General features: G+C 36.3%; 1 protein-coding gene across 1 annotated transcript in view; it reads right to left on the reverse strand.

The window, feature by feature from the left end:
- The window catches only part of NAMPT (nicotinamide phosphoribosyltransferase), a 35,875-nt gene extending 20,897 nt beyond the window's left edge, over positions 1-14,978 (reverse strand). The window contains exons 1-4 of the mRNA XM_028525138.2: positions 14,605-14,978; positions 5,711-5,867; positions 4,108-4,211; positions 2,096-2,224 (exon numbers count right to left, since the gene is read on the reverse strand). Coding sequence (XP_028380939.1) covers positions 2,096-2,224; positions 4,108-4,211; positions 5,711-5,867; positions 14,605-14,661 — 447 coding nt within the window. The 5' untranslated portion in view covers positions 14,662-14,978. The remainder of the gene's footprint in view (positions 1-2,095; positions 2,225-4,107; positions 4,212-5,710; positions 5,868-14,604) is intronic.
- Between the last annotated feature and the right edge of the window lie 10,574 nt (positions 14,979-25,552).

A 25,552-nucleotide genomic window follows, 5' to 3' on the forward strand; every position in this document is an offset into this window, starting at 1 on the left:
ATCAGTCCCCTTTAAAAAAGATCACTGTAGGTGTAAGCAAGGGAAAAAAAAAGGCAAGTTAGTTTGGGTTAATCCAAGGTCTAATGAAAGTAGGCCTTGTTGGAAACTTTTCCAAAATAGCAATTTGCCCACACAAATCAAGATTAAATTTTTAGCTAAAAACTAAGACTAAAGTAAATAAACCTGCAAAATTCATTTAAGATGTGTTTATTATAATGTTACTGTTACAGGATGAAGAATGTTATGAAAGAATAAAAAATGGTGTGGTATAGCAGAAAGGGGACTGGGCCTACTCTGTTAACTACAGTCCATTCACTCAGGACTCAATTTCCCCATCTGTAAAATGAGGGCATTTGATTAATGTAATGTTTTTTAAAGTCATCTTTTCTTTTTAACAGTGCAAGGTTTTGTTTTATGGTTGGAAGAGATGGATAAGTTTAGCCTAATATGCTTGATCCTTGGCCCCTTGTAAGTCTGAGACACTACTGCAGAGCCCTTAGGATCTCTTAAAAATGTTCTGAGATTTGATGTGTAAACTAAAATTTCTTCTAGCACTAGTAATGAAAGAATGGTATTAAAGAATGGTATTAATTAATTCATTCATTAAAGAATGGTATTACTAACTTGGAATATAAAATGGGAGAGAGAGTTGGAAGGAGCACTATTGAGTATTATATTTAAAATATTTTAAATCAAGAATTGCCTAAAGAAAATCTTCAAGTTTGTAAATAATAAGTTTATTGAATTTGGTAACAGATTTCATATTATAAGGCAGTAAACTTGGATTGGGGATGAGTAGAGTAGGATGAATCTCTTTTAACCCCACATAAAAACTCACAAACCCTCTTTTAGAGACCTGGTATTGAATGTAAACACAGTATTTTATAAAACATGGATCGATCAGAAAGAACAATAAGGGGATGTTTTTATAATACCATCCCTTTAAAATCAAATATTTGCCAGCACAAATACAGTAACAACTACACAAAAGTTAATAATAAAATACATTTTCTTTTACTTTGAGTTCACAGTTAATTCAAAGTTTTAAGACAGCAGTGAATTATTCAAAATCTGCATTTTAGTTAATTGTAAATTTTTTCTGAGCCCATTAGTTTATTGTTGATGGCCCATTAAGAATCTGATATGAAAGTTTTAAATTTCTTGTCAACTTAGCAAAAAAGGAGTTTCAAACATATTTTTGGACCTCTTACTTCTAAATCTTTTCAAGTTTTCAAATAAACTTCAAATGTATTATTTTACAACATAACAAATTAGTGTAAACAATAAACTAGTAAGAGTCAGTTGCATGTACTAAATAAATACCTCTCAAAGAGAAATGTGGTATTTCTACAGTCACCTTCCAAAATATTTTCTTTTATAGAGAAAATATAAGTTAAGCTGGTATTGCTTATCGGCCTTTTGGCTAAGATCAAGTGTGAATTAAGCTGTTGAGGAGCTAAGTAGATATTTAATATCAAAACTATAAGCATGTGAAAAAACATGATTGCCTGGGTGTAGATACAAGGAAAAACAAACAAAAAGTCTTGTAATATAAACTCTTATAATATAACCTCCTTTTACCCATAGAAATTAAACAAAATAACCAGTCAATCTTAAAATGTATTTAGATGAGAAATATCAGGAAGTAGAGCCTAGGCCCTAACTCATTAGGTAAGAATAAAGAAAGCAATTATTAAAAATTTGAACAGAACTCCTTTAACTGGAACAGAATATCCAAAAGATTTCTCAAGTTACTAAAAATGTACCTGTGCTGTTTTTCTAATTTTTCTCCATGATAATACACATTTAAGAGTGTGACAAATAAGATGGAAGCCAACTGAGTTTTAACAGTAATAATTCTTAATACTTTGATTTAGATAAAATCTCAGAACATTACATTTCACTGGAAGGAACCTTAAAGATTTTTTCATCCAACTGTCATTTTATAGATGAGGAAATTGAGGATTGGAAAGGTTTATTAAATTGTGGAAGACATATCACTTTATTAATAGCATTTTTAAGACTAGAATCCCAGTTGAATGGTTTTCACAACTTCAATTAATGTTAAATAAAAAATAAAAACAAAACAATTCACCTCAATCCAATTTGTAAGCCAATAACACTCTGGATCTGTGTTTTCCACTGTGAAGAGAACATTTCCTCTGGGAATGACAGAGCCCTCAGGAACAGCTTTTACTTCTATTGGAAGATGCCCATCATATTTCTGGTAAGAGACAATAATGAATTTATTTCATTCAACAGATGATGTTCATTACCTGTTTTTACGACTCTTTACATTTTACAGAGGCTAAACTTACTGTGATAGAAATGACAATTGTGGATGTTATTATAATGTTAGTAATAGAATATCCTCATCCTCCTGAAATAAAATTAGCTAAAACAGCTTAAGCAATGATATCAATTTTTAAATTTCATGCTGTCAAAGTGCTTTTGCTATGAACATTTATCATTAGAAGATACAGATAATTTCAAACTGATTATAAAAGTCTTTCAAAAAAAGAGAAGAGTTTATTTCAACATATTCCAAAAACAGTATGTTTCTTCTTAAATCATTTTCATAAAAGAAAGGCTAAAGACTGAAAGATAAAACAAAGAAACAAATAAGGGGGGGGGAGGTATCTCTGCCAGTAGAAGAATCTTAAATAGGTTTTCTTTTTACTCTTGGTGTAGCCCTGAAACTATTTTGATAGTATACTTCCTAGAGCTCTGACAACCAATATAAAAAACAATTAATTCTCTCCAAAATTAGGCTGAGAATACATTTGCTACATGGTATGTTACTAGATATTTAACTATACCTTCCTACTTTTAAAGCTAAAAGTTGTGGCTAACTTTTGGCTAGGAAGGCAAGTTGTTTCAGATTTCTTAATAGTTTATGTGATTTGGGACAAGACAACTAGATACAAGAAAAATCTGTTTAATGAGAAGCACTGAAGGTCTCGTGAGAGAGTGGAAAGAATACTCACTTAGAAGTCCTGGCTTGAACTCAAAAGCAGGTAGTAGACCTTTGGCAAGTCATTTAACATTTCTAGGTCTCAGACTCTACTTGTAAAATGGGGTTAGACAAGATTATATCTAGAGAACCTGTGAAAGCTAAGATTCTCTCAACATAAAATCAAAAGATTTATCATCTGGCCATTGGAAATTATATCAGTAAGCATAGCACCTAACTTATATATTACTATTACCCTCACAAAAACCCAAATGGAGTAAGTGCAGGAGTTACCCAACAGATTTTACTTCAGATGTGAGGAAACTACAGTTACAGAATGCTTACTGGACTTCTTCAAAGACCCATAAGACCATGAGTTCCAAAAGGTAAAATGCATTCTTACCAGATAGGTATGACAGTTTTTAATTACTTTATGTTTAATAGTTTACAATGGAAAAGATATTTGTTTTTGAAGTGTAAATTAATTAGCAAATACTTAAGATGACAAGATGCCAATAGATCCCACTCCCAATCTATTTTGGTAATAAAGAAAACCACCAGAGGACATTCAACTCTTGTAACTTAATTCTGATGTGTTTGGATACCCCAAAATTTAAGCAAATGGTTCTAAACATGCTAGATGTGAACATTACAGTACAACAAAGAATAAAAATCAACCTCATAGATCTGTACCAAATCATTCTAACTACTCAGTAAGGGAAATCTCCTAGAATTACTGTGTAGTGATAGACCCATAGCATCTATTTTCTTAGATAACCTATAGTTAAGAAAACACACTTAAATTCTGAAATTGCCAAATAAACATGCCCTTTCTTAATTATAGTGTATTTTCAAAGAAAGGGTTAAATCACCTCTTTTAAAAAAATGCTAGTTAATTAAATCATAATTCATGTATGTTATAACAAATTTGACCTGTTGTAGATTCTAGACACTAATAATTTGCCATCAGAAAAAAAATTTAAACGTTACCCTTAACTTTTCACAAGAATGTCTAAATAGCCATCATACTTAGGGTTGCAGATGGAAAAGAGTTGCAATTGTAGTCTTAATTTTCTATTCAAATTCCTTTGCAAGAAATTTTGAAGTAAATGCAAAACCAAAATAGTAGACCAAAATATGAAACTAGTTTTTACCTCAAGAATGTAGTTCCATCCCTTTTCATTAAAGACATCATCTTGAAAATGCTCTTTGTACACCTCTTTGGCTTCCTGGATCTTCTCTTTGGTCACTACTTTACCTAAAAGCAAATACATCTTCTGTTTACATTTTGAAAGGCATTCTGTGAACTGCTGAGTTGTCACAGGATTAATGTCTCTAGATATTACACCCATACTATGGATAAAAAACAAGATCTGAGAGGTTAAATAACTCACCCAAAGTTAACAGCAAAGCCAGAAAATGATTTTGGACTTGTAATAACTCAGTCTAAGTATGATAATTTTTTATTTGAACAGGAAATGTGCAGAAGAAACAATAACATGGATAGTATTTTTTAAAACTCACAGTAAATTAACTTCTAAGAAGGTATCTTTTCTGCCTCTACTTAATTTCTACGCCTCTACTAATTTCTTCAAATCTGAGAGAGTAAGCCTTTGATACAGATTATTTGCCAAGTGAAACCTCTCACTTTATTCATAAAAGGTATCTTCAGGGCCGATAATCGAACAATCTTCACAATTATTATATTTTTGCACCTCAAATATAACTTTAGTTAATTTTCTTTATCTGTAAAATGAGGATAAAACAGGAGAGTACCTACTTATGAGTGGTTGTGAGGACTAAATGAGTTATAACACATGAAGCATTTAGAATAATGCTGGCCTATAATAGGTAACCAATATGCTTTAGCTGTAATTAATAACTAGTATCTTATGAGGTTTTTGAGTTGCAGAAATGAAGTGTGACATAGTCTTTGGTAACTTTCTCAATCTAAGATCACGAGTCAACTCATTTAAAATACCTTGGGCTGTCTTGCTCACAAAGTAATTTTGACACCAAGTAGGTTTCTAGTAGTGTAACACATCTGAACTGTCTAATCTTAAAGTTGCCAAGATTATGGAAAAAGGTTATTATATAAAATTCAACTTAATCTGCATTTAATTCTAAGAGTATTTTTATATGAAAAGGTTGGAGATGAAAATTTCCAAAATATAGAAATAAAACTCTTGGAAACTGTTTCATCTCCTAGAAATAACACTACAAAACAGAGCAGAAATGGACTTTCAATTTCTGTAAAAAGGCAAAGAAATTATTTGGGAGATTTTTCTCCTTTAATATGCATTTGAGACTAAGTTCATAGTTAGAAATAGTTTTGAAAAATAGGCCTTCAAGGTAAAACTGACTAGCATAAAAATATTCCAATTACAATTGCTACCATAATTCAAAATGAGTTCCCAGGTCAATAACAAATCCTTCATTTTGAATCAATGACTAAAGTCTACTAATAAACCAGGTTAGCCTTGGAAAATTAGTGACTTTTCTAAACTTATTCCCAAACTTAGTTTCAGAAAATCTTTCTCATATTGAGAACACTAAGCACCTATACAAAATTATAAGACTGAATGTATTCAAGATTTTTAAAAAATTCCAGAACTCGTATAAAGTAGTTAAATTAATTAAATAGATAATTAGACTATTCGAAAAGTTACTTCAGATAACAGAATACAACAACATAGGAGAAAAATTATGAAGAGTTATATAGAAGAAATGTTTTAAATGTACTAGGACAAATAATACCTTTTAAATACTTATTAAGAATGTACTGCAACCCATAAAATACTGTTTCCTCATATTTCACCTTCCTTATTTTGGAGTTTTCAGTCTTCTTTTCACGGCATTCAAAGTAAGAATAAACTTTGCTTGTATTGGGAGGGTATTGTTTATAGTGAGTAACCTATATGAAAGAGAAATACTTGAGTTAGAAAGCACCAGAAGAACAGACCATAAATCACAATAACAAGGGCTTGAAATTATTTAAAACCAGAGAAACACACTTATTTAAATTGATCAAATTGTATTCCTGGATATAAAATATAAACTTTTAATAGTTTAGTATCTTAAATTCAAAACCACAGGATACCATTAAATTTTATAAAGAAGCAGACTGAACTTTAAGTACAAGGCCTCTAAGCTGCATACCTGGAACAAAAGTATAATGACAGGTATCTTATTTGATCTTGGGGAATAGTCTTCACTCAAGGGAAGAGAGATGCAGCTGCAGGGGGCCGGGGGGTGGGGACACAGCTGAACTGAAAGCAGGATTTGGTACTGTTACTACCTAAATGTGGTAAGTTTGAGAAGTCAGTCAGTGACTTCCCAGGACTCTGCTTGTTTATTTGTATAATGAGGTAGTGAGAATTATCTTTTTTAGTCTTCATAGCAACACTGAAAACCTAAATAAAAGCAAAAGAAGAAACAGCAGCAGCAAAAAAAAAAATTTCTTTGTAATCTTTTCTTTTGCTGAAATTACCTCTGAGTTGGGAAATAAATGTCTATACAATGAAATGTCAAATCCTTATAGGTTTAAAAATATGAAGAGGTATCATCACAAATTTCTTTTCCATGGATTTGGTTAAGAGTCACTATTGAAAATTTATCTGTTTTTGTTTTAAGAAAAATAAAGTGAGTGCTTATTATAATTTTATTGTATTTTATTGTGGTTAAAACATTTTACCAATAAAAAATAACTGGAAGAATAATGTGTATTTATTTGTCCAGTTGAAAGAGTAGGCATAATGCCTTAATTGCCTTAACTGGGTGGTCAATCAGGGTAATGGTGGAATAAATCTTGGCAGACCAAATTTCCTGGACAACCACTGTGAACATTAACCATTTTTCTTGTTTAGCTCTGATTGCAAGTTTAGGAAAAACAATGCTTTCCTTGTTTGGATATACAACTTAGTTTTATCTAAAGACTCTGTAGCTTAGCACAAAAAGTAAAACTTAGTAAAACTTAATTTTAATCTAAAGAATCTTTGCAGCTTGGCACAACAATTCTAAAACAAATATACTCTGTATAGAGAGCAAAAAAAATCACACGTATTTAAAATGTTTCCTCTCCAATAGAAGCAATTTGCAACTCCATAAAAATAGCACCGTCAAGTTGCTTATTAGGCAATCTTGGAGGTGAATCTTTATATTAATATGTGGTCTGATTGCCTGAGTCAGGCAATAGAGTTAGAACTTTATGTTTTTCTCAGATACAACAGATACCTATGTACTATAAGGCAAGGGAAGCCTCATCAAAACCTAGAAGCATTTGCCAGTTTCTTTCAGGTCAGAACCCAGAGACTGATAACAACTGTAAATCTAGAGCAATTAAATCTATTAGGCAATTCACTAAAGTGCAAACACATACATATATCATATATATGATACCCTAGTAACAAATGATTACCATTTCAATTACCTAAGAAATTGGTTGAAAAAGATACCAGTACCTAAAAAACGTACCCAAGATATACCCAAAATGCAAATGTATGCAAAAATGAAAATGTCCAGTTTACAATCTAAATATCTCCAACTACTTTAATGGGAATAAGCAGTGAAATAAAAGACAAAAGCCAATTATGATGAAGCAAAATTTGAATAAGGGTCTGGATCACATCACAAAAGTTTGTAAAAGATTCACCATTGCGATTGTCAATAGTTTTGACCTTCTTTATTGTTCAGATACTAAATGATACATTTTTATAAATTACTTCTTCTATATCAGATCAAAATGTAAATGTATTATTTTCATCTTCTGAGTAGACCAAGCAGTCAAAATCTAAATGGAAATGTCCCTAAACCACATAACTCTATCTTGGTATAGCAATATAATAAAACTCTTCATCTTACAAGTTCTGGACAACAATTAAATGTTATAATTTTAACGCTTCATTTTAGCTGTATTCTTTCATTATGGCACTTAAAACCTGTGCATAAATATTCAGAATGCTTTCTCTGGAAAAAACTGTCTAGGTTGCTAAATTAGAAATGAAGTATGACTTCTAAAATCTTCTTTGGGAAAATTAAAGAGAATAGTTTTAGAATTTAACTAAAGAATCTAAGTTACAGGTGGCAAATACAAGGACCATTGGCTGAATCTGGCCTTCCACCTTGTTTTATCCGGCCTGGCACTGTGTTTCTACCCAGTGGTAGCATTGAGCTCCTTGTCCCTAGTTAAGGAGTAGTCACATTTATACAGTCCTAAAATTACACTCGGCCCTTTGAAGGCAACCTCAAGGCTTCTATGGCCCCCAGTGAAAATGAGTTTGACACTCCTGCTCTAAGTCATCTAGGTAAATTCTCAGGCAATAAACCATGAAACATAATTTACTACTAACCACCTACCAATACCCAATAGTTTTATAAAATAAGAGTATGCTCATATCTACTTATACTGGCATATAACATTATTTTATGGGAAAACATTTTGTACAGAGCATTTTAGTAAATATTATTCTAAAAATACAGCCAATAGATGATTTATAGTAATTTTAGTTTTGCTATTTTTTTTTGTCCTCTTCATTTCACTTTCTGCTAAACTGGTCACTCTGAACCCCTCTTAACCTTCGTCAAAAACTGAGATGATATAACAGAAATTGAAATCAATAGATTCTTATTTTATAAATAGTTCATTCATTCACAGATATACAGGGTGGGGTTTACAGTTGTCTGTTCACATGGAAAATAACACAATAATTAACATAATACACGAATAAACTGTTTCGTGTACTGACAACTGTAAACCTACCTTTGCCCTACACTTTATAAGCTGTACTTACTATGTGTCAGGAACTGTTTTAGATGCTGATGACAGGGAAATGGATAGACTAAAGTGGTTTCTATTCTCATAGGGCTAATGAAGATTAGAAAGTCAAAAAACAATAAATAAATGAATGAAATAATTTCTGATCTATATGGATACTATGTAAAATTAAAAGAAAATGATGGGCTAGAGGGACCGGGAAGACTACTTTAAATAGGAGGACAGAAAGGCTTCTGAGATGGTGATATGTGAGCAAGACTTAAATGACAAGGAGGAAAAAAAACTTGATCCAAAGGACAGAAAAGAATGAAGGTCAGAGTGGTTGGTGCTTAGGGAATGGGGAGGAGGAGGTACAGGGCACAAGTCAGAGAGCTACAGAGACAACATCAGGTAAGGCTTACAAGGCTACAATAAGTAGCTTGAATTTTTATCATGTGCAATGGGAAGCCATTAGTATGTTTTAAGATGTAGTGATTCACATGTTACAAGGATCAGTCTTGTGGTGAGGTGGAGAATGGATTACAGAGTGACCAGAGTGGAAGCAGGAGCCTCAGATAAGAGGCTACTGCCAAAGACTAGATTAGGTGAGAGAACTGGCTCAATATCTTGGAGGTAAGGGAAAATTAGGCTGATAGATTAGATATGGAGGATGGGGTGGAGGGGAGAGAATTAAGGATGTTTCCTAGATTTTTGGCTTGAGCAACTGGGTAAATAATGGTGTCACTTACTGAGATGGAGAAAGCTTTGGAAGGAATGGGTAGGAAATTGAGAGCTCAGTTTTAAATGTTAAGGAACACTAACAAATTTTCATAAAATTCAAAATTAAAGTGAACTACAAAAAAGGAGCTCAAATATTTTTTAAGCACTGTTTTGACTTCGATCAGAGAAAATGGTTCCACAATAAATTTAAAATTATTTATAGATGAAGAAAAATAACAGATTTCTCAGAATATCCTCAGCAAACTTTTTTCCTAAATGTTTTCCTAAACATTTCCTAAAAATGTTTCCTAAACTGATACAGCTTTCCTGCAGCTAGTAAAGTGCTGCTGGTACATAAATATTCATGGGATAAAGAACACAGGCAAACAGGAAGGTGTAGTTCTTAGAATAAAACTGAATTTAGGGATATGATTGATTTACTTCATGAAAAGATAAGTTTCTAAAAATTGTAATACCAATTATGACATTTAAAGAGAAGTATGAAATACATTTAAGTTGCATAAAACATTTCTGTGAGAGTAAAGTCTAACTTTCTCCTGAGCTTCTCTAGATTTCCTACAAGGTTGATTTGTTATCTTTCCTGCCACAATGGGGATTACATGACCAAAGGCAACTACTAACCTCCTTTTCCAGTTACAATTTTTAACCTCAAATAATCACAAGCCAACATTTTAACAATACCACATGCATAAGAGCACATGGGGTGCATACCCAAGGTCACAGAGTAAGTTATATGCACATATCTGAGGGCATTCAGAAGAGGATCCACTCAGCCTTACTCTGGCTAAGACTTTCTACCTCTTCAAAGCTAATATGCAAAAAATAGCAAAAAACACAACTGAATTCTTTATTCTTTTCAATATGACATGATTTCTCAAGCCCTAGAAATATCTCTATTTTCTCAGAAAATAATCCATTGCAATTGGCTTTTTAAGCAAGAACTTAAAAAATACGGCTTATGGATTTTTTTTTGGATTACATCATTTTGGGGAAGGGGAGAAATTATAAAACCAGCTATAACCATTACAGCACCTCTTCCCTTAAACCTCCTGAAACAGAGTTCCTGGCAACTGGTATCCACCTCCACACTTTAAAAAGAGATTTAATCAATTGACAAAGAGGACACCAATTTCTGATATTTTTGTTTTGCAAGATATTATACAATTATTACTGACCTAAATTAAGTTTCCTATGAAATACATTCATGCTTTATATATAGGATTTATTTCTGTTGCCTGAATTTACCCTATAATAAAAACTTACTGGAAAAAGTACATCATAAGCCCTGGCTGGTGACTTGGTTGGTTGGAGCATCATCCTGTGCACCAAAAGGTTGTGGGTTTGATCCCCAGTCAGGGAACATACCAGGCTGCAGGTTCAATCCCTGGCTGGAGCACATACAGGAGGCAACCAACAGATAGATGTTTCTCTCCTCCTCTTCCTCCCTTCCTTTCTCTCTAAAATCAATAAATATATCCTCGGGTAAGGATGAAAAACACTGCATCATAAGAATACACAGGTATTCTCTGACATACAAACTACAGCAGTACCCTAGTCCTCACAAGGTTCAGGCTGCCATGAGAGCCACTGTGATAAATACTTAAGTGTCCATTCGGAAGCAGTGAAAGGAAAGCAACATGACAAAAAGGAACATCTAAGAGGAAGGCACTGGGTAGCTGAAGTCCAGACAGGACTAACTTGGCTCTAAGATGTCTCTCATTAACCCTAAATCTTTTCTTCCAAAAAGCCAAACTTTTAAGATTTGTTACTTTGCCATTAACAATGAGGCAAAATCTTTTCTCTTTTTGAAAGCTGCCTTCAGTGTCTAATCACCATAAATTATACAGACTTTCATAAGTTTTCCATTATTTATTAAATGAATGATGAAAATGTGCTGAGGTCTAGATAACCTGTTTACAAATGACCTTTGAGAAGAAACCCATACTGGACAGCAGAGTTCACAGCTAATGTGTGATGTGGTTCAAACTGTAAATTGCTTAGGGATTACTTTGATATACTATGGATTTTTTCAACAACAGTTCAATTGGTGACATCTTCCATTTTAATCTGCTAATAAGCAGAACGTTCGGAAATGTTAAAATTATTATCTGCAGTAGTTTGTTATGAACATTTATTTACACAGAACAAGGGAAAGGAAGAATGGAACAGAAATGAATCTTTTAATGATCCACAGTTACTAGAAAGCTGATCTAAGGCTATCCCCCTCCCAAAAAAATGATGTATCTCCCTTACTAAATGCTTTTTAAGCACTGCAATGCCTAAGGCCAACCCAAATGCATCTTTCCTTACCTGGCTTAGCACAATATAAATACAATTCAGTAGATAATTTTGTTCTAGGCCATTTTTTTCTAAAGATTTTATTTTTAGAGGGAGGGGAAGGAAAGGAGAAAGAGAGGGAGAGAAACATCAATGTGTGATTGCCTCTTGTGTGCCCCCAACACTGGTGGAAGACCTGGCCAACAACCTCTGCATGTGCCCTGACTGGGAATCGAAACAGCAACCCTTTGGTTCACAGGCCTGCGCTCAATCCACTGAGCTACACCAGCCAGGGCCCAAGCCATTTTGAAATGATTGAAGATGATTAAAACTTAAGACTTAAGTGTCTTTTTTATTTGTAAGAAGAATCTAGGATGAAAATGAAACCACCATATTTATCTGTTGTCCCAGTTCTTTATTATGTATAATAAAGTATGAGATTTACAGAAATGAACATATATTTTAAATGTTCCGCCTTTGGTCCAAACTGTCCTGAACTCTTTGAAGAGGGTACAAGTAAAAACAAAACATCCAAATGTTGTCTAGTGCATGGACATTACCTCATCTACCTGCAAAATACATTTTTATAGTCCTTAGACAACCAATGATCCTTTTTTCAGTTTTAGAAAGAAATCAACAACATTCTGCTGTATTCCATCAACACATCTAAAGCCACTAGTTTTCCACCTAGCCAATAGTTTGTAAGTACAAATAAGTATATGTAACATTATGTAATTTCCAAATAAGTTTCATTAGTTCTGATATCAAAATGACCATTTCTGTCTCTTCTTTACTCAACAAGATAAAAAGGCAAAAATGGAATACAGGCTATAAGGACCACTAAAAATGCACGGAAAATAAAATTTAAAGACTAAAATGTGAGTATGGAATACACAATCTCTTTTCCTGTACTGCTGTAAACCACTGGTATAAAGACATGTCAACCTGATTAAACTCTCTTGAGGGAATCTTTTGTGGAAAAAGGACAAATCTTAGTAAGATGAAAATCTAAGATATTTTCACTTTAGAATATGAATACAGTCAAATATACCAGTCTCACTTGAAAATTGACAGCAATAAACCTTATTAAATAGATGCAAATACTAATCGTGCAGTTAAGCATACCCAGCTAGGATATTAGAAAACTTGAAGGTAACTCACTCTTCTAATTAAGGAAATTCATGTTAAAGAAATTTTACATTCCTTATGTATAATGGCTAGAGAGGAACTACAAAGTTGTACTCTGTTTTGTTTTTAAAAGACCAATCAACATCCGTTTACATTTCCCATTTCAATCAAATCATGTTATTACATAAATATTTTTGAAGATTATTTTAAAGATTTAGTTAAGAAAAAATTTACTTAAAAAACTATGAATGAAACCATTTTAAAATCACTATTAAAAATAAAACACTATGACTGGACTAAGAGAACACATGAGAAAGTTTTAGGGCCAAATAAATGATAATACCGTGATCTTGTAACAGTATAGATTTCCACTTTAAAAGTCCATTAAAAAAAACACTTGTTAATGAAACGATTCTACTTTATATAACCCATCTAAACTATTCTAAATAGAATCTTAAGCCAACTGAGGAGAAATGGACAAAACAGAACTTAAATGGGATTCTCCAAAATAAAACTAATAAAAATCACACAAAAAAAATCACGCCAAAAAACATGACGGCATTATGCTCTACCATTGTATTTCAAACCACCATGTTGCTCAAATAAAAACTAAAATAGTTTGTAAAATGGAGTTTTTGATTTAACATTTCAAGACACTTTTTAGTGTCTCGGCTAACAAAGCTTAGCAAAGTATAGTCATATAATTCATATGTCATGTAATTTGCAACCTAGGAGAAAGAACACCTGCCAGATTTTTGTCTAATCATTCTTTCTTTTCTAGTGGGTTTCAAATAAAGTTAATGGGGCAGCTATATATGCAACAGTCTAATACGCATAAAAGTTCTCCAGGTTTAAAACTACAAGTTCATTTAACTCCTCGAGTTTCACTTTCCTTTTCGCATAAGTCCTGTAGTGGCCTTAAGGGCATATGGGCCTTTGCTTGCAACAAGGGGTTAAGGTCTGTGAGTGATCAGCAGGAGCAAAGGAGTTTGAAACGGAGCCCAATGGAGTGGGATAAGAAAATCCAGGACGGCTACCGGAGACGATGAGCGTCCTCCGTACCAGGGCCACCGGCAGAGGAATGTGGCTGGCCGCTCCGGTACCCCTACTAGGAATTCGCCCACACCTTCTCGAAGACACATTATCTGCCTAGCAAGGGCTGAGAGCAGCCGACTCAGCTCCGCGGGGAAAACCCCCCTTCTCAAACCACGCTCCCTCTCTCCACAGCCGAGCCCCAGGGGCTGTTACTCAATTAACTGGCCGGCTCCTCCGGGGAGCCCTGGCCCAGGTCAATCCAGCTCGGCCCAGGGCCAGAAGGCCGCGCTCCTGGGTAAGGCGTGCGCTCGGCCGCTAACACCCAAGACCGCCCGGACCCGGATCCGGATCCGGACCCGGACCCGGACCCGGACCCGGACCCGGACCCGCCAGGAGCCTGGAGCCCCGAGCCTGGAGCCTTGAGCCACGAGCCCCCGGTGGCGCGCGAACCTGCAGGCAGGCGGCTCCGACTGGGCCCGCCTCAGCCCCTCGCCGCGCCCCCCCACCACCGCCAGGCCCCGCCTCCTGCCATCCATCCTTCCACACACCTCCTCCCCACTGCAGCGCCAGCTTCACCTGCCCCGCGACGCTGCCCGCGCCTTCCCTAGGGGCTGTCCAGCGCCACGACCCCGACCGGTCGCCCCCCGTCCGCAACCTCGCGCTCGCTCCCAGTGTGCCCTCTCCTCCACCCTCACCTGCCCCCGCCCCTGGCTTCTACCTTGTAAGAGTCTGTGGCCAGGAGGATGTTGAATTCGGCTTCGGCTGCAGCATTCATCTCGGGCCGGAGTGAGGGCCGCGAGCCGCGGGCTGTCCGGCGCCGCTGCGAGAAAGAAAAAAAAATGGGCTTCTCCGCGCTCCGTTGCTTAAGTCACCGCTCGATCGGGGGCGGGGGGAGATGATGGGGAGACGGAGAGGGGAGGAGGGACGGCCCAGGAGTCCTGACGCAGCAGGGGCGGTAGCGGCGGCGGCTAGCGCACACGCAGTCTGGATACTCGGATAGCCTCTTCACCTCTGCTCCCCGCCCCCGCCCCATTATCCCGTCCGGGACGCGAGGGGCGGGGCGCGGCCGCGCTTGCGCAGCGCGTAGGGGGCGAGGCAGGCGAGCAGGACGTGCGGCACGCGCGCCTGCTAGGAGACGCCCACCTAGGGAAGCTGGAGGCTGAGGGGCTGGCCCGGCCTTTGACCCAGGCCTCAGCCTGGGTTTCATTTCCCGGCTAGGTTAGGAGGAACCGGGAGGAGGGGCTTTCCTTTCAGTGCCTCTCTTGCAATCACCGGTTCGCCAGCCTCGAACACACCTTCCCGTCCTAACCAGTCCGGGCTCGTTTTCTGAGTTCTTCTGAAGTCACGCCACCCGGCTGAGCGCCGAGGAGCCTCCTCTGCCGGTCTTCGCGTGCCCCCCACGCAGTTACTCACCTTTGTTTTCGGCTTGGCTTAGGGATCGAGCCTTTTGCCTTCATCTCTCTTGTCCCTCCTGATCCTAACCCTCGTTTTAAGATCTGAAGATATGCGGTGAGGAATAAGGTCTGATGGGCCCCTTTAAAACTGTCACATCGACCCCGCTTTCCTCTGGCTTTATGACAGATCTTTGATCCTTTGAGGGATGTTTTGACTTTCCTGGAAAAAAATAACCGCCGAAAGGTAGGGGTTGTATTCAGTCTTTACAGACAAAGAGATGGCAAGACCTAATTGAATCTAATATTGCCAAGAAGTAAACGGCAACAGTCCAAAGTCTTTGACAGGGTGCGAAACTGACTTATCATTGTTACCAAAGTTAAATCTTGGGGAACGGGTTGGCCACTAAATAACGCAAGTGAAACGACGTCAGATGACTTTACCCAAGTGCTGACCATCTATTTGCTCAATTTCCGTACGTGGGTACATTTTTGCGTAAAACAAAGATTCCCTTTGTCCACGTGGCCAATAAGCTACTGCTTTTTAATTTTGATTTGGGTTTTACAAGATACAAGTAGCTGGAAAAAAAGTGGTTTAACGAAAACTGATAAGGGACTTGATAGACTGTCCTTTAAGTTAGTGGAAGTCTGATTTTATGGGGGAAGAAAGGAAGTGTGATCAGACAGATTCATCATAAGAAAACAGACCTCTTCAATTAAAAGTAACTTCCGTCCAGATTATGGTTTGGAGCACATACATATTCTTGACAGTGGCCTCCATCTATATAGATAGATTTCATATCATCAAAACTCACAGAAGTGAGAGCTCTACGCATTCACTAAAGTAGTGAATGATACATTTTTAGAATTATTTTCAGCAACGAGGTTTAAAACAAAGGAGTTTTTTTATTTTTGGTATGACCATGTATTTACTGGGGAAAATTGCCTTTTTTTGAAATACTGTTATTTATTTATTTTTTGTTGTTCAAGTACAGTTGTCTCCATTTTCACCGCACCATGCCCCACCCTTCCCTGACTCCCACTCTGGAAACTACCCCTTTTGGCTTTGTCCATGTGTCCTTCATACATGTTCCTCAGTGGCCCTTCCCGGATATTCCCCCATTATCCCTCTCCCCCACTTACCCCTCTGGTTACTGTCAGTTTGTTCTTAATTTCAGTGTCTCTGGTTCTATTTTGCTTGCTTGTTTGTTTTGTTGATTAGGTTCCACTTATAGGTGGATCCTATGGTATTTGTCTTTCACCGCCTGGCTTATTTCGCTTAGCATAATGCTCTCCAGGTTCAACCACACTGTCAGAAGGATAGGAGCTCCTTCTTTCTGCTGTGTAGTATTCCATTGTGTAAATATAACATAGTTTTTTTATCCATTCCTTTACTGGTGGGCACTTAGGTGCTTTTAAAAATAAATAATGAAATTATTTAAGATTTTTTTATTTTGGGAGATTTTGTTAATTTAGTTCAAGCAGTGCAGTTCAGAAAAGGAAAATGATCCTTTTTGCCCCTCTTAGTTAGGTACTGTTTTCTTTATTCATTTAAAATTTCTGTAATCTATTTTGCTTAAATGACAAATTCTCTTTGTTTAGCTTCCTGGAATCCATGTATGTGTAACTCACCATTGTTCTCTACTGCTTTACACAGGGGCAAGAAAAATGAATTCTGAATACAAAGTGGGCTTTGTTTATGGAAGCATTTTTGTTCTAAAAAATGCAAAATATCCCTGGCTGGGTGGCTCAGTTTCTCCTATATACCAAAAGGTAGGTTGTAGGTTTGATCTTCCATTAAAGGCACATAACTAGGTTGTAGCTTTGCTCCCCAGTCGAGTGCCTACAGGAGGCAACCAATTGATGTTTCTTTCTCACATCAATGTTTCTTTCTCTCTCTCTCTCTCTCTCAAATCAGTAAACATATCCTTGGTGAGCATTTTAAAAAATTAAAATTAAAAAGCAAAGTAAATTTTGATTTTTCAGTATTTGAGATGGATTGGAAGTTTTAAGATGAGAAAGTTTAATATCAGTGCAAGTAAAAATGTTAATATTACATTGACATGTTAAACGTAGAAACAGTAATAAGGCCTGTACACATATTAGTGACTTAAACCCTCAGGGCAATCTCCAGAGAAAAAGAGGAAAATTCAGTGTTGTGTTTCCAATAAAAAATCACTGTTTGCTTATGATAGAATTAGGTACACTCTAAGTGTAACTATATGCTTAAGTCAAACCAGTTTCGAAGTAATCAGGGTTTAGAACTAGAACCAGGAAGTTATCACCAAATATAAAGTCAAGATTTCATTTTGAAATGACCCCCACCTTGAAAGACAGTTGAATAGCTAACATACCTAGTAACATGTAAAAAATCTGAGAAACTGTTTCTCATTGGTTCCCACAAAATGACAAAACCTGACTAGTACAAAGACTGAGATGGACCCCATCACTTTATTCAAAGCCCTGGATTAAGCTATCATTCTTACCAAACAGCCAGTCAAGCAGGGTGAATTGGGTATCCAGCTCCTTTGTACCCCACAGAGTGCTATTTGAAAGGCCTCTGGACCCATACATTTGATCAGGCAAAGTGGGTGTAACTACACCATTCCTGTTTGCACACACCTTTCCAGATAGCCTTTGGTACACTTTTGTATTTCTAAGTTGCCTCATAATTCTAGTCTGACCCATTATCACCCCAGTGAAAAACATTGGAGAAATAGATGTAGGGCTCACCCACCTACAGTCATGACGATGTTCCCATCCATCACCCTTTAAAACTTCCTTCAGCCCTAACCAACCAGCAACAATTGTCAAAAGACAAACATGACAGAGGAAGTTTTAAATTAAAGTTATACCTTTTTCTTATTCAAACTTTCATTGTTTCTTCAGGACCACTCTGAGTTCTAATTTCCTAAGGAAAAAGCCTCATCTACAGAAAGACATGGGTCTTCATGGATCCTATTATCGGTGCTAATCATCCCAGAAGCACTCTTCAGTGACCCACTCTACTGGGACCTCTACAATCATATACAGACATGCAGAAAACTGCTGAGTCTTAGCCTAGAAGTGTGGAAGTTACAGTAACCCATATATGGGAAGAATTAGTGCACATTTAGAATTGTTTACAGGCATTGCACCTCAAAATGTTCCTGTTGTCGACTAAAAAATACTATCAACCAGGTATTTCATCACCTAAAAGGATGTATTCAGGAAAAAGAAGGGTTGCAACCTATTGCATGCAGACATAGCAAGCCACATGCACACTGCCCTGTATTCCAAGGTGGGCAAGTATTTATATAAATGAAAAGGAAGTTAAGGGAAGGGGAAGTTACAGCTATAGGGTTCTTGCAATTACATAGAGTATGGTAGAGAATGAGAACTTCCATAAGCTCTTCCCATAGATCCTCCCAACTGATTATTTCCTTAATGTTTCACTTAATCTTTATCACCGTACACTTTCTATGGTATGCTAGTGGTCTGACTGTGCTACACTCTCTGTTTTCCTGGCTTGATTATCTATTGTTAAACTGTCTTCACATCTCATATTCTGCAGAAAGTCTTCCCAATCTATGTATACCGCATAGCAAGTCTTAATTTCCCCACCTTTATTAGTTGTGGTTTGGGTTTCTATTATATCCAAACATAAATTTTTCTAATCCCAACCAAATAAAATGGTAAATAAAGGTAGAAAGCAAAAAGAAAAGGTTTGAGTTCATCTTTAAAAGTAAACATGTTACATATTAGTATGTAAAGTACATGTTATGATGCTATGTGTGGAGATTTGAGTGTTATAATTACTTATAAATTTTGCTGATGGCCACTTTGTTTAAGACTCAATGACCAAAAACAATGGAGAATGAGAATGTTAGAAGTATAAAAAATTGTCATGGTCTTTTAATATGAAATATTTTTCTATGTGAGGCTTGCTTATTTGAGATGTGTATCGGTGGCACTCAGATAAACACTTTTAACTTTAATAATTATTTTAATAGGTTTTAGAAAAATATAACTAGCACATAAAACTCGACTTTTTCTGGGGAATTACTACTTAGGATGAAACCAAAGTAAGTGGGCACTCATAGACTGCTAAACCTTACTACTTTCCTTGCCCTTTTAACCTATACATTGTTTTCATAGCCTCAACATTAAGACTGGTTTCCTTGAGAGAGCTAAATATGAAGGACTACATGCTGTATAATTTCACTTATATAAAATTCTAGAAATTCTGTAGTGAAAGAAAGCAGATCAGTAATATTCAGAGACTGGGTTAAGGCAAGCATAGAGTTTGGGTAAATATTTATTGAATGAATGAAGAGGTAACTTCTATCACCAACAAAAGCAGGATGGGCCTTGTGATAGACTGCATTGTTTGTCCATATTCAAAGGCCCTCTCTATTGTATTGTTCATCCATATTCATTCTTCCTGTCCCATGTCACTGTTCTATTGAACTCAGGCATGATCATGGGAGTTGCTTTAGCCATGAAATGTGAACTGATGTGATGTACATCATTTCCCATCAGAAGCTTCAAGGGCTCATGCATGGCTTGCCATTCTCTCTTTTTCTTCTGTCACAAAGACTACAGTATTCCAGGTAGGGGCTGAGTTACATTCCTAAATCCTGAAATGTGGACAACACAGAACTGAATCAGAGCCAACCTGCACTGGCCATGTAGTAGTGTGAGTGAGAAATAAACCTTTCTTGTTGTAAGCCATGGAGATTTTGGAGATTATCATGACAGCATGACAAAGTTTATCTTGACAGATACAGACATCCACATGTTTTTTTCTTTTTTTCTCCAGGCTCAGGGAAAGACGTATCCCTCCTTCTGCCCCAGGTTAATCTTTCTCACCTGTGCTCTCATCCATCCCACATCTTCTCGCCCCCCTCCCCACCTATCTTATGTCCTGTTCATTAGTCATCACCCCTCCTTTCTTGTGAACCTTCAAACACCCGCTTTCTCCTGACTTCTCCTTAGCATGTAAACATATTTAAATTTCTCTCATCTTAAGAAACAAAACAAACAAAAAAACCTTCCCTTTTCTAGTTCCAGAAATGGCACTAGTTTCTAGTTTATCTCTTCCCTAGTCCAGAAAAAGAGGTCTCCAACTTCCATCTTTACTACTTTCTTTCCTTATTTTACCAAACTCTGTCTGTGTGGCTATATAAGCTGGCAGACCCAATGGTTGTAGTTCACAGATATTGGCTAATAACACCAGAAAAGAAAAAGAAGTTTATTTTCTTCATTTAATCATTATTCCTCTTGTTTTTCTGTCAGACATCAGGGTGAGAGAATGTTTTCTCCAAAGAAAGTCTAACCATAGTCTGTCTGCCATGGAACTTGACTGTAGTTCCCAGAAGAAACCACCTGTTATCTACCTTAAATTTTATCTGAGTCTGGGCTAGGCATTGCTTTCTTTCCCAGTGGTAAATTTTCTGTTTCTCTGAAACACCTGTCAATCAAAGACAAGGAACATTTTGGATCTCATCTTTCTAGAGGTGTTAATCATAATATCCTGGGGCCAACTATAAACCCCAAAAAGCTTTTCCCCATTTTTGTATGAGGAAAAGAGGTTCCTCATGCAAAGAGGAATCCTTGTGGTCTTCTCTGAAATTCAGAATTCTCAAGTTGGGCTCGTGGACCGGATGTCCCACAGATACTGGTCCAGAAAAAATTGTCAGGTTGCTCAAAGGTGATCAAGCTATAGAGGACTGCAAAACATTAACTAAATGGAGAAGCCATACATTGGTTTCTTTGTGGGAAAATGTAAATAACTGCTGTGTGAAATAAACCTGACTTGAAAGTGGGATTGTGTTACCTGTATATCAGGTTCCTTCTGAAAACCAGTTTACGTATCCATAATTTGTTTGGCAGATACAGAATAAGACACTGGGTGTTAGATTTTCTCAAAAGATACCTCCATTTAGCCATCTAAGTCTTGAAAATTAGCTTTCTTTATTCTTAGGTTATTTCTGTCAAAGTTAGGGCTATTGGTCTTCTAGAATCAGTGCACCCTCTACTTGGATAGTATCAGAAAACAGTGACAAATTCCACATGTACCATTTCAGTGTCCGAGGTAAGTTACAGTGCAGTTTCATTTTACACTAGTGACATTTGAACCTTGTTCTTGATGTGGGGTTGGTCATTTTCCAAGTCTTCCACCAGCACAGTTGTAAGCTGTCTCTTCAGCTTTTGGTGTTATAATCATTATTGGGTTGACCAAAAAGTCTGTATTTTTTTCCATAAATTAAGACACATTTTTCATTTTCACCAATAACATTATTGAGTTGGATATTTTGAATATCCACTGTCTCATCCACAGCATAATGTTGATTGCTCTCAATGTCTTGATTTGATCGCTATCAACTTCAACTGGTCTACCCTACTGTGGAGCATCTTCCAGTAAGAAATCCCCAACATGAAACTTCACAAACAACTTTTGACACATTTGATCAGTCACAGTACCTTCTCCATACACTGAACAAATCTTTTTGTGTGCTTCAGTTGTGTTTTTACCTTTCTTGAAATAATAAAGAATAATATGCTAAAAATATTGTGTATTTACTTCCATCTTCAAATTTTAAATGGCTGCAAAAAATTCACCAATTTTTTTTGCAATTTCTAATTTTATTGGTGTTCAAGTACAGTTTTTTGCCTTTCTTCCCCCTTTCTCCCCCAACTCCAGCCATCCTCACATCCCTCCTTTGATTCAACCCCCCCCACCCCTTGGCTTTGTCCATGTGTCCTTTATAGTTGTTCCTGAAAACCCTTCATGCTTTCCCCCCCATTATCCCCTCTTATCTCCCCTCTGGTTACTGTCAGTTTGTTCTTAATTTCAATGTCTCTGGTTATATTTTGCTTGCTTGTTTGTTTTGTTGACTAGGTTCCACTTAAAGGTGAGATCATATGGTATTGTGAGTCCTTCACTGCTTGGCTTAATTCACTTAGCGTTCCATCCACGCTGTCACAAAGGGTAGGAGCTCCTTCTTTCTGCTGAGTAGTATTCCATTGTGTAAATGTACCATAGTTTTGGGATCCACTCATTTACTGATGGGCACCTAGGTTGTTTCCAGCACTTGGCTATTGTAAATTGTGCTGCTATGAACATTGGGGTGCATAGGTTCTTTTGGATTGGTGTTTCAGGGTTCTTAGGATATAATCCCAGCAGTGGAATTGTGGGTTAAAAGGCAGTTCCATTTTCAGTTTTCTGAGGAAATTCCATACTGTTTTCCACAGTGGCTGCACCAGTCTGCAATCCCACCAACAGTGCACTAGGGTTCCCTTTTCTCCGCATTCTCTTCAACACCTATTGTTTGTTGATTTCTTTATGACGGCCATTCTCATTGCTGTGAAGTGATCTCATTGTGGTTTTAATTTGCATCTCTCTCATGGCCAGTGGTGCTAAGCATCTTTTCATATGTATCTGTGCCCTCTGTATGTCCTCCCTAGAGAAGTGTCTGTTCAAGTCTTTTGCCCACTTTGTAAATGGGTTCTTTATCTTCCTGGAGTGGAGTCTTGTGAGTTCTTTATATATTTTGGAGATCAAACCCTTGTCCAAGGTATCATTGGCAAGTATGTTTTCCCATATAGTTGGTTTTCTTTTCATTTTAATACCATTTTCTTTAGCCATGTAGAAGCTTTTTAATTTGATGAGGTCCGATATTCTTTCCTTTATGTCCCTTGCTCTAGGGGACATATCAGTGAAAATATTTCTGTGTGGAATGTCTGAGATTTCCTGCTGCTGTTTTCTTCTAGGACTTTTATAGTGTCACGACTTATATTTAACTCTTTTATCCACCTTGAATTTATTGTTGTGTATGGCATAAGTGGGTGATCGAGTTTCATTTTTTTGCATGTAGTTGTCCAGATCTCCCAGCACCATTTGTTGAAGAGGCTATTTTTACTCCATTTTATGCTCCTGCCCCCTTTGTTGAATATTGATTGACCGTAGACTTGGGTTCATTTCTGGGCTTTCTATTCTGTTTCATTGGTCTGTGTGCCTGTTCTTGTGCTAGTACCAGGTGTTTTGATAACAGTGGCTTTTAATGCATTTTGATATCAGGTATTGTGACTCCTCCTACTTTGTTCTTTCTCAGAATTGTGTCTATTCATGGTCATTAAGGTTCCGTATAAATTTTTGAAATGTTTGTTATATATCTGTGAAATATGTCATTGGTACTTTAATAGGGATTGTGTTAAATCTGTAAATTGCTTTGGGTAGTATGGACATTTTGATGATATTAATTCTTCCAATCCATGAATATGGTACATGCTTCCTTTGTCGTGTCTTCTTAATTTCTTTCTTCAGTATTGTATAGTTTCCTGAATACAGGTATTTTACCTCCTTGGTTAGGTTTATTCCTAGGTACTTTATTTTTCTTGCTGCTGTATGAAGTGGTATTTTTTTCCTGATTTCTGTTTCTGATATTTCATTGTTGGTGTACAAAAATGCCTTTGATTTCTGGATATTGACTTTGTGTCCTGCTGTTTTGCCAAATTCACTAACTAGGTTGAGTAGATTTTTGGTGTCATCTATAGGATTTTTATGTACACTATCATGTCATTTGCAAACAATGACAGTTTTGCTTCCTCCTTTCCAACTTGGATGCCTTTTATTTCTTTTTCTCTTCTGATCACTGTGGCTAGGACTTTCAATAGTATGTTGAACAGGAGTGGTGAAAGTGGACATCCTTGTCTTGTTCTAGATCTTAGTTGGAAAACTTTTATTTTTTGCCCATTGAGTGTGATGTTGGCTGTAGATCTCTTGTATGTGGCCTTTATTATGTTGAGGAATGCTCCCTCTTTTCCCACTCTGCTCTTTGTTTTTTATCATAAATGGGTGCTGTACCTTATCAAATGCTTTTTCCACATCTATTGATATGATCATGTGATTTTTGTCTTTGCTTTTGTTTATGTGATGTATTACATTTATTGATTGTGAATATTGTACCATCCTGGCATCCCTGGGATGAATCCCACTTGATCTGGTGTATGATCTTCTTAATGTATTGCTGGATGAAGTTTGCCAATACTTTCTCAAGGATTTCCTAGAGTTTTCTTTATCTCTAGCTCCACCTTCTTCTGGTTTTAACATTAGAATTATACTAGTCTCACAGAATGAATTGAGAGGCTTTGTATCTTTCCTTATTTTCTGGGAAAGTTTATACAACACAACAGTTCCTTGTTAGGATTTTTCTGTAAAAGAGTTTGGCTTAGTGCTTTCTTTTATTCATTTCTTTGAAATAACTTTTTATTATTGAGAATTTCAAACATTTACCAAAATAGAAGTATAACATAATGAAACCTGACACACATGTCACACAGCTTCAATAATTATCAACTCAAGGTTATTCTTGTTAAGCCTACTATTTTAAATATTACTTTGAAGCAAATCCTAGATACTGTACCATTTCAGTTGTAAATATTACAATATAGATCTCTAAGAGATAAATACTCTTTGAAAACATCTGCAAAGATCATTATCAAAGAAAAATATAACAATTCTTAATCAAATCAGTGCTTAAATTTCCAAGTGCTTCATAAATCATCTTTTACAATTTGTGAATCACAAATTTGATGAATGCAAAATCACATATTGCAATTGGCTGATATAGTTTAAAGTCTGTTTTTATATATGGGTTTTTTTGTATCTTTTCTTGCAGTTTACTTGTTAAAAATATTAGGTAGTTATGTAGTTTACTATGGTCTGAATCAGTGTTATACAACAGAAATAAACAGAGCCACATATGTAACTAAATTTTCTAGTAACAACAATAAAAAAGAGTAAGAATAGACCAGTAAAATTTATTTAAATAATACATTTATTTAACCTAATATATTCAAAATATTATCATGTTAACATATAATCAATATAAAATGTATTAATAAGATATTTTACATTTTTCGATACCAGTGTAGTATGTATTTATTTTACACATATATCCCATCTTAATTTTGATTAGCCACATTTCAGGTGCTCAATTACCATATGTGTTTACAGGTTATAGTACTGGACACTGTAGGTCTGGATTTTGCTGACTGCGACCCAATAGTATAGTTTCACATCTTCCTCTGGACTCTGTATTTCCTGTAAATAGTTCCTATAAATCAAGAGGCTTGATCCCTAGATGTTTAATTTTTTTTTTCAAGATTACTCATAAGTAGTATGTGAGGAAGCATAAGGAGGCACAAATGTCTAGTTGTCACTCCTGTGATGTTGGATGCCATTGATGCTTAATGTTTAGATCTATTAATTTATTTGAGGTTATACAATGG

The sequence above is a fragment of the Phyllostomus discolor genome, chromosome 10 (genome assembly GCF_004126475.2).
Source record: "Phyllostomus discolor isolate MPI-MPIP mPhyDis1 chromosome 10, mPhyDis1.pri.v3, whole genome shotgun sequence".
Classification (NCBI taxonomy): Eukaryota; Metazoa; Chordata; class Mammalia; order Chiroptera; family Phyllostomidae; genus Phyllostomus; species Phyllostomus discolor.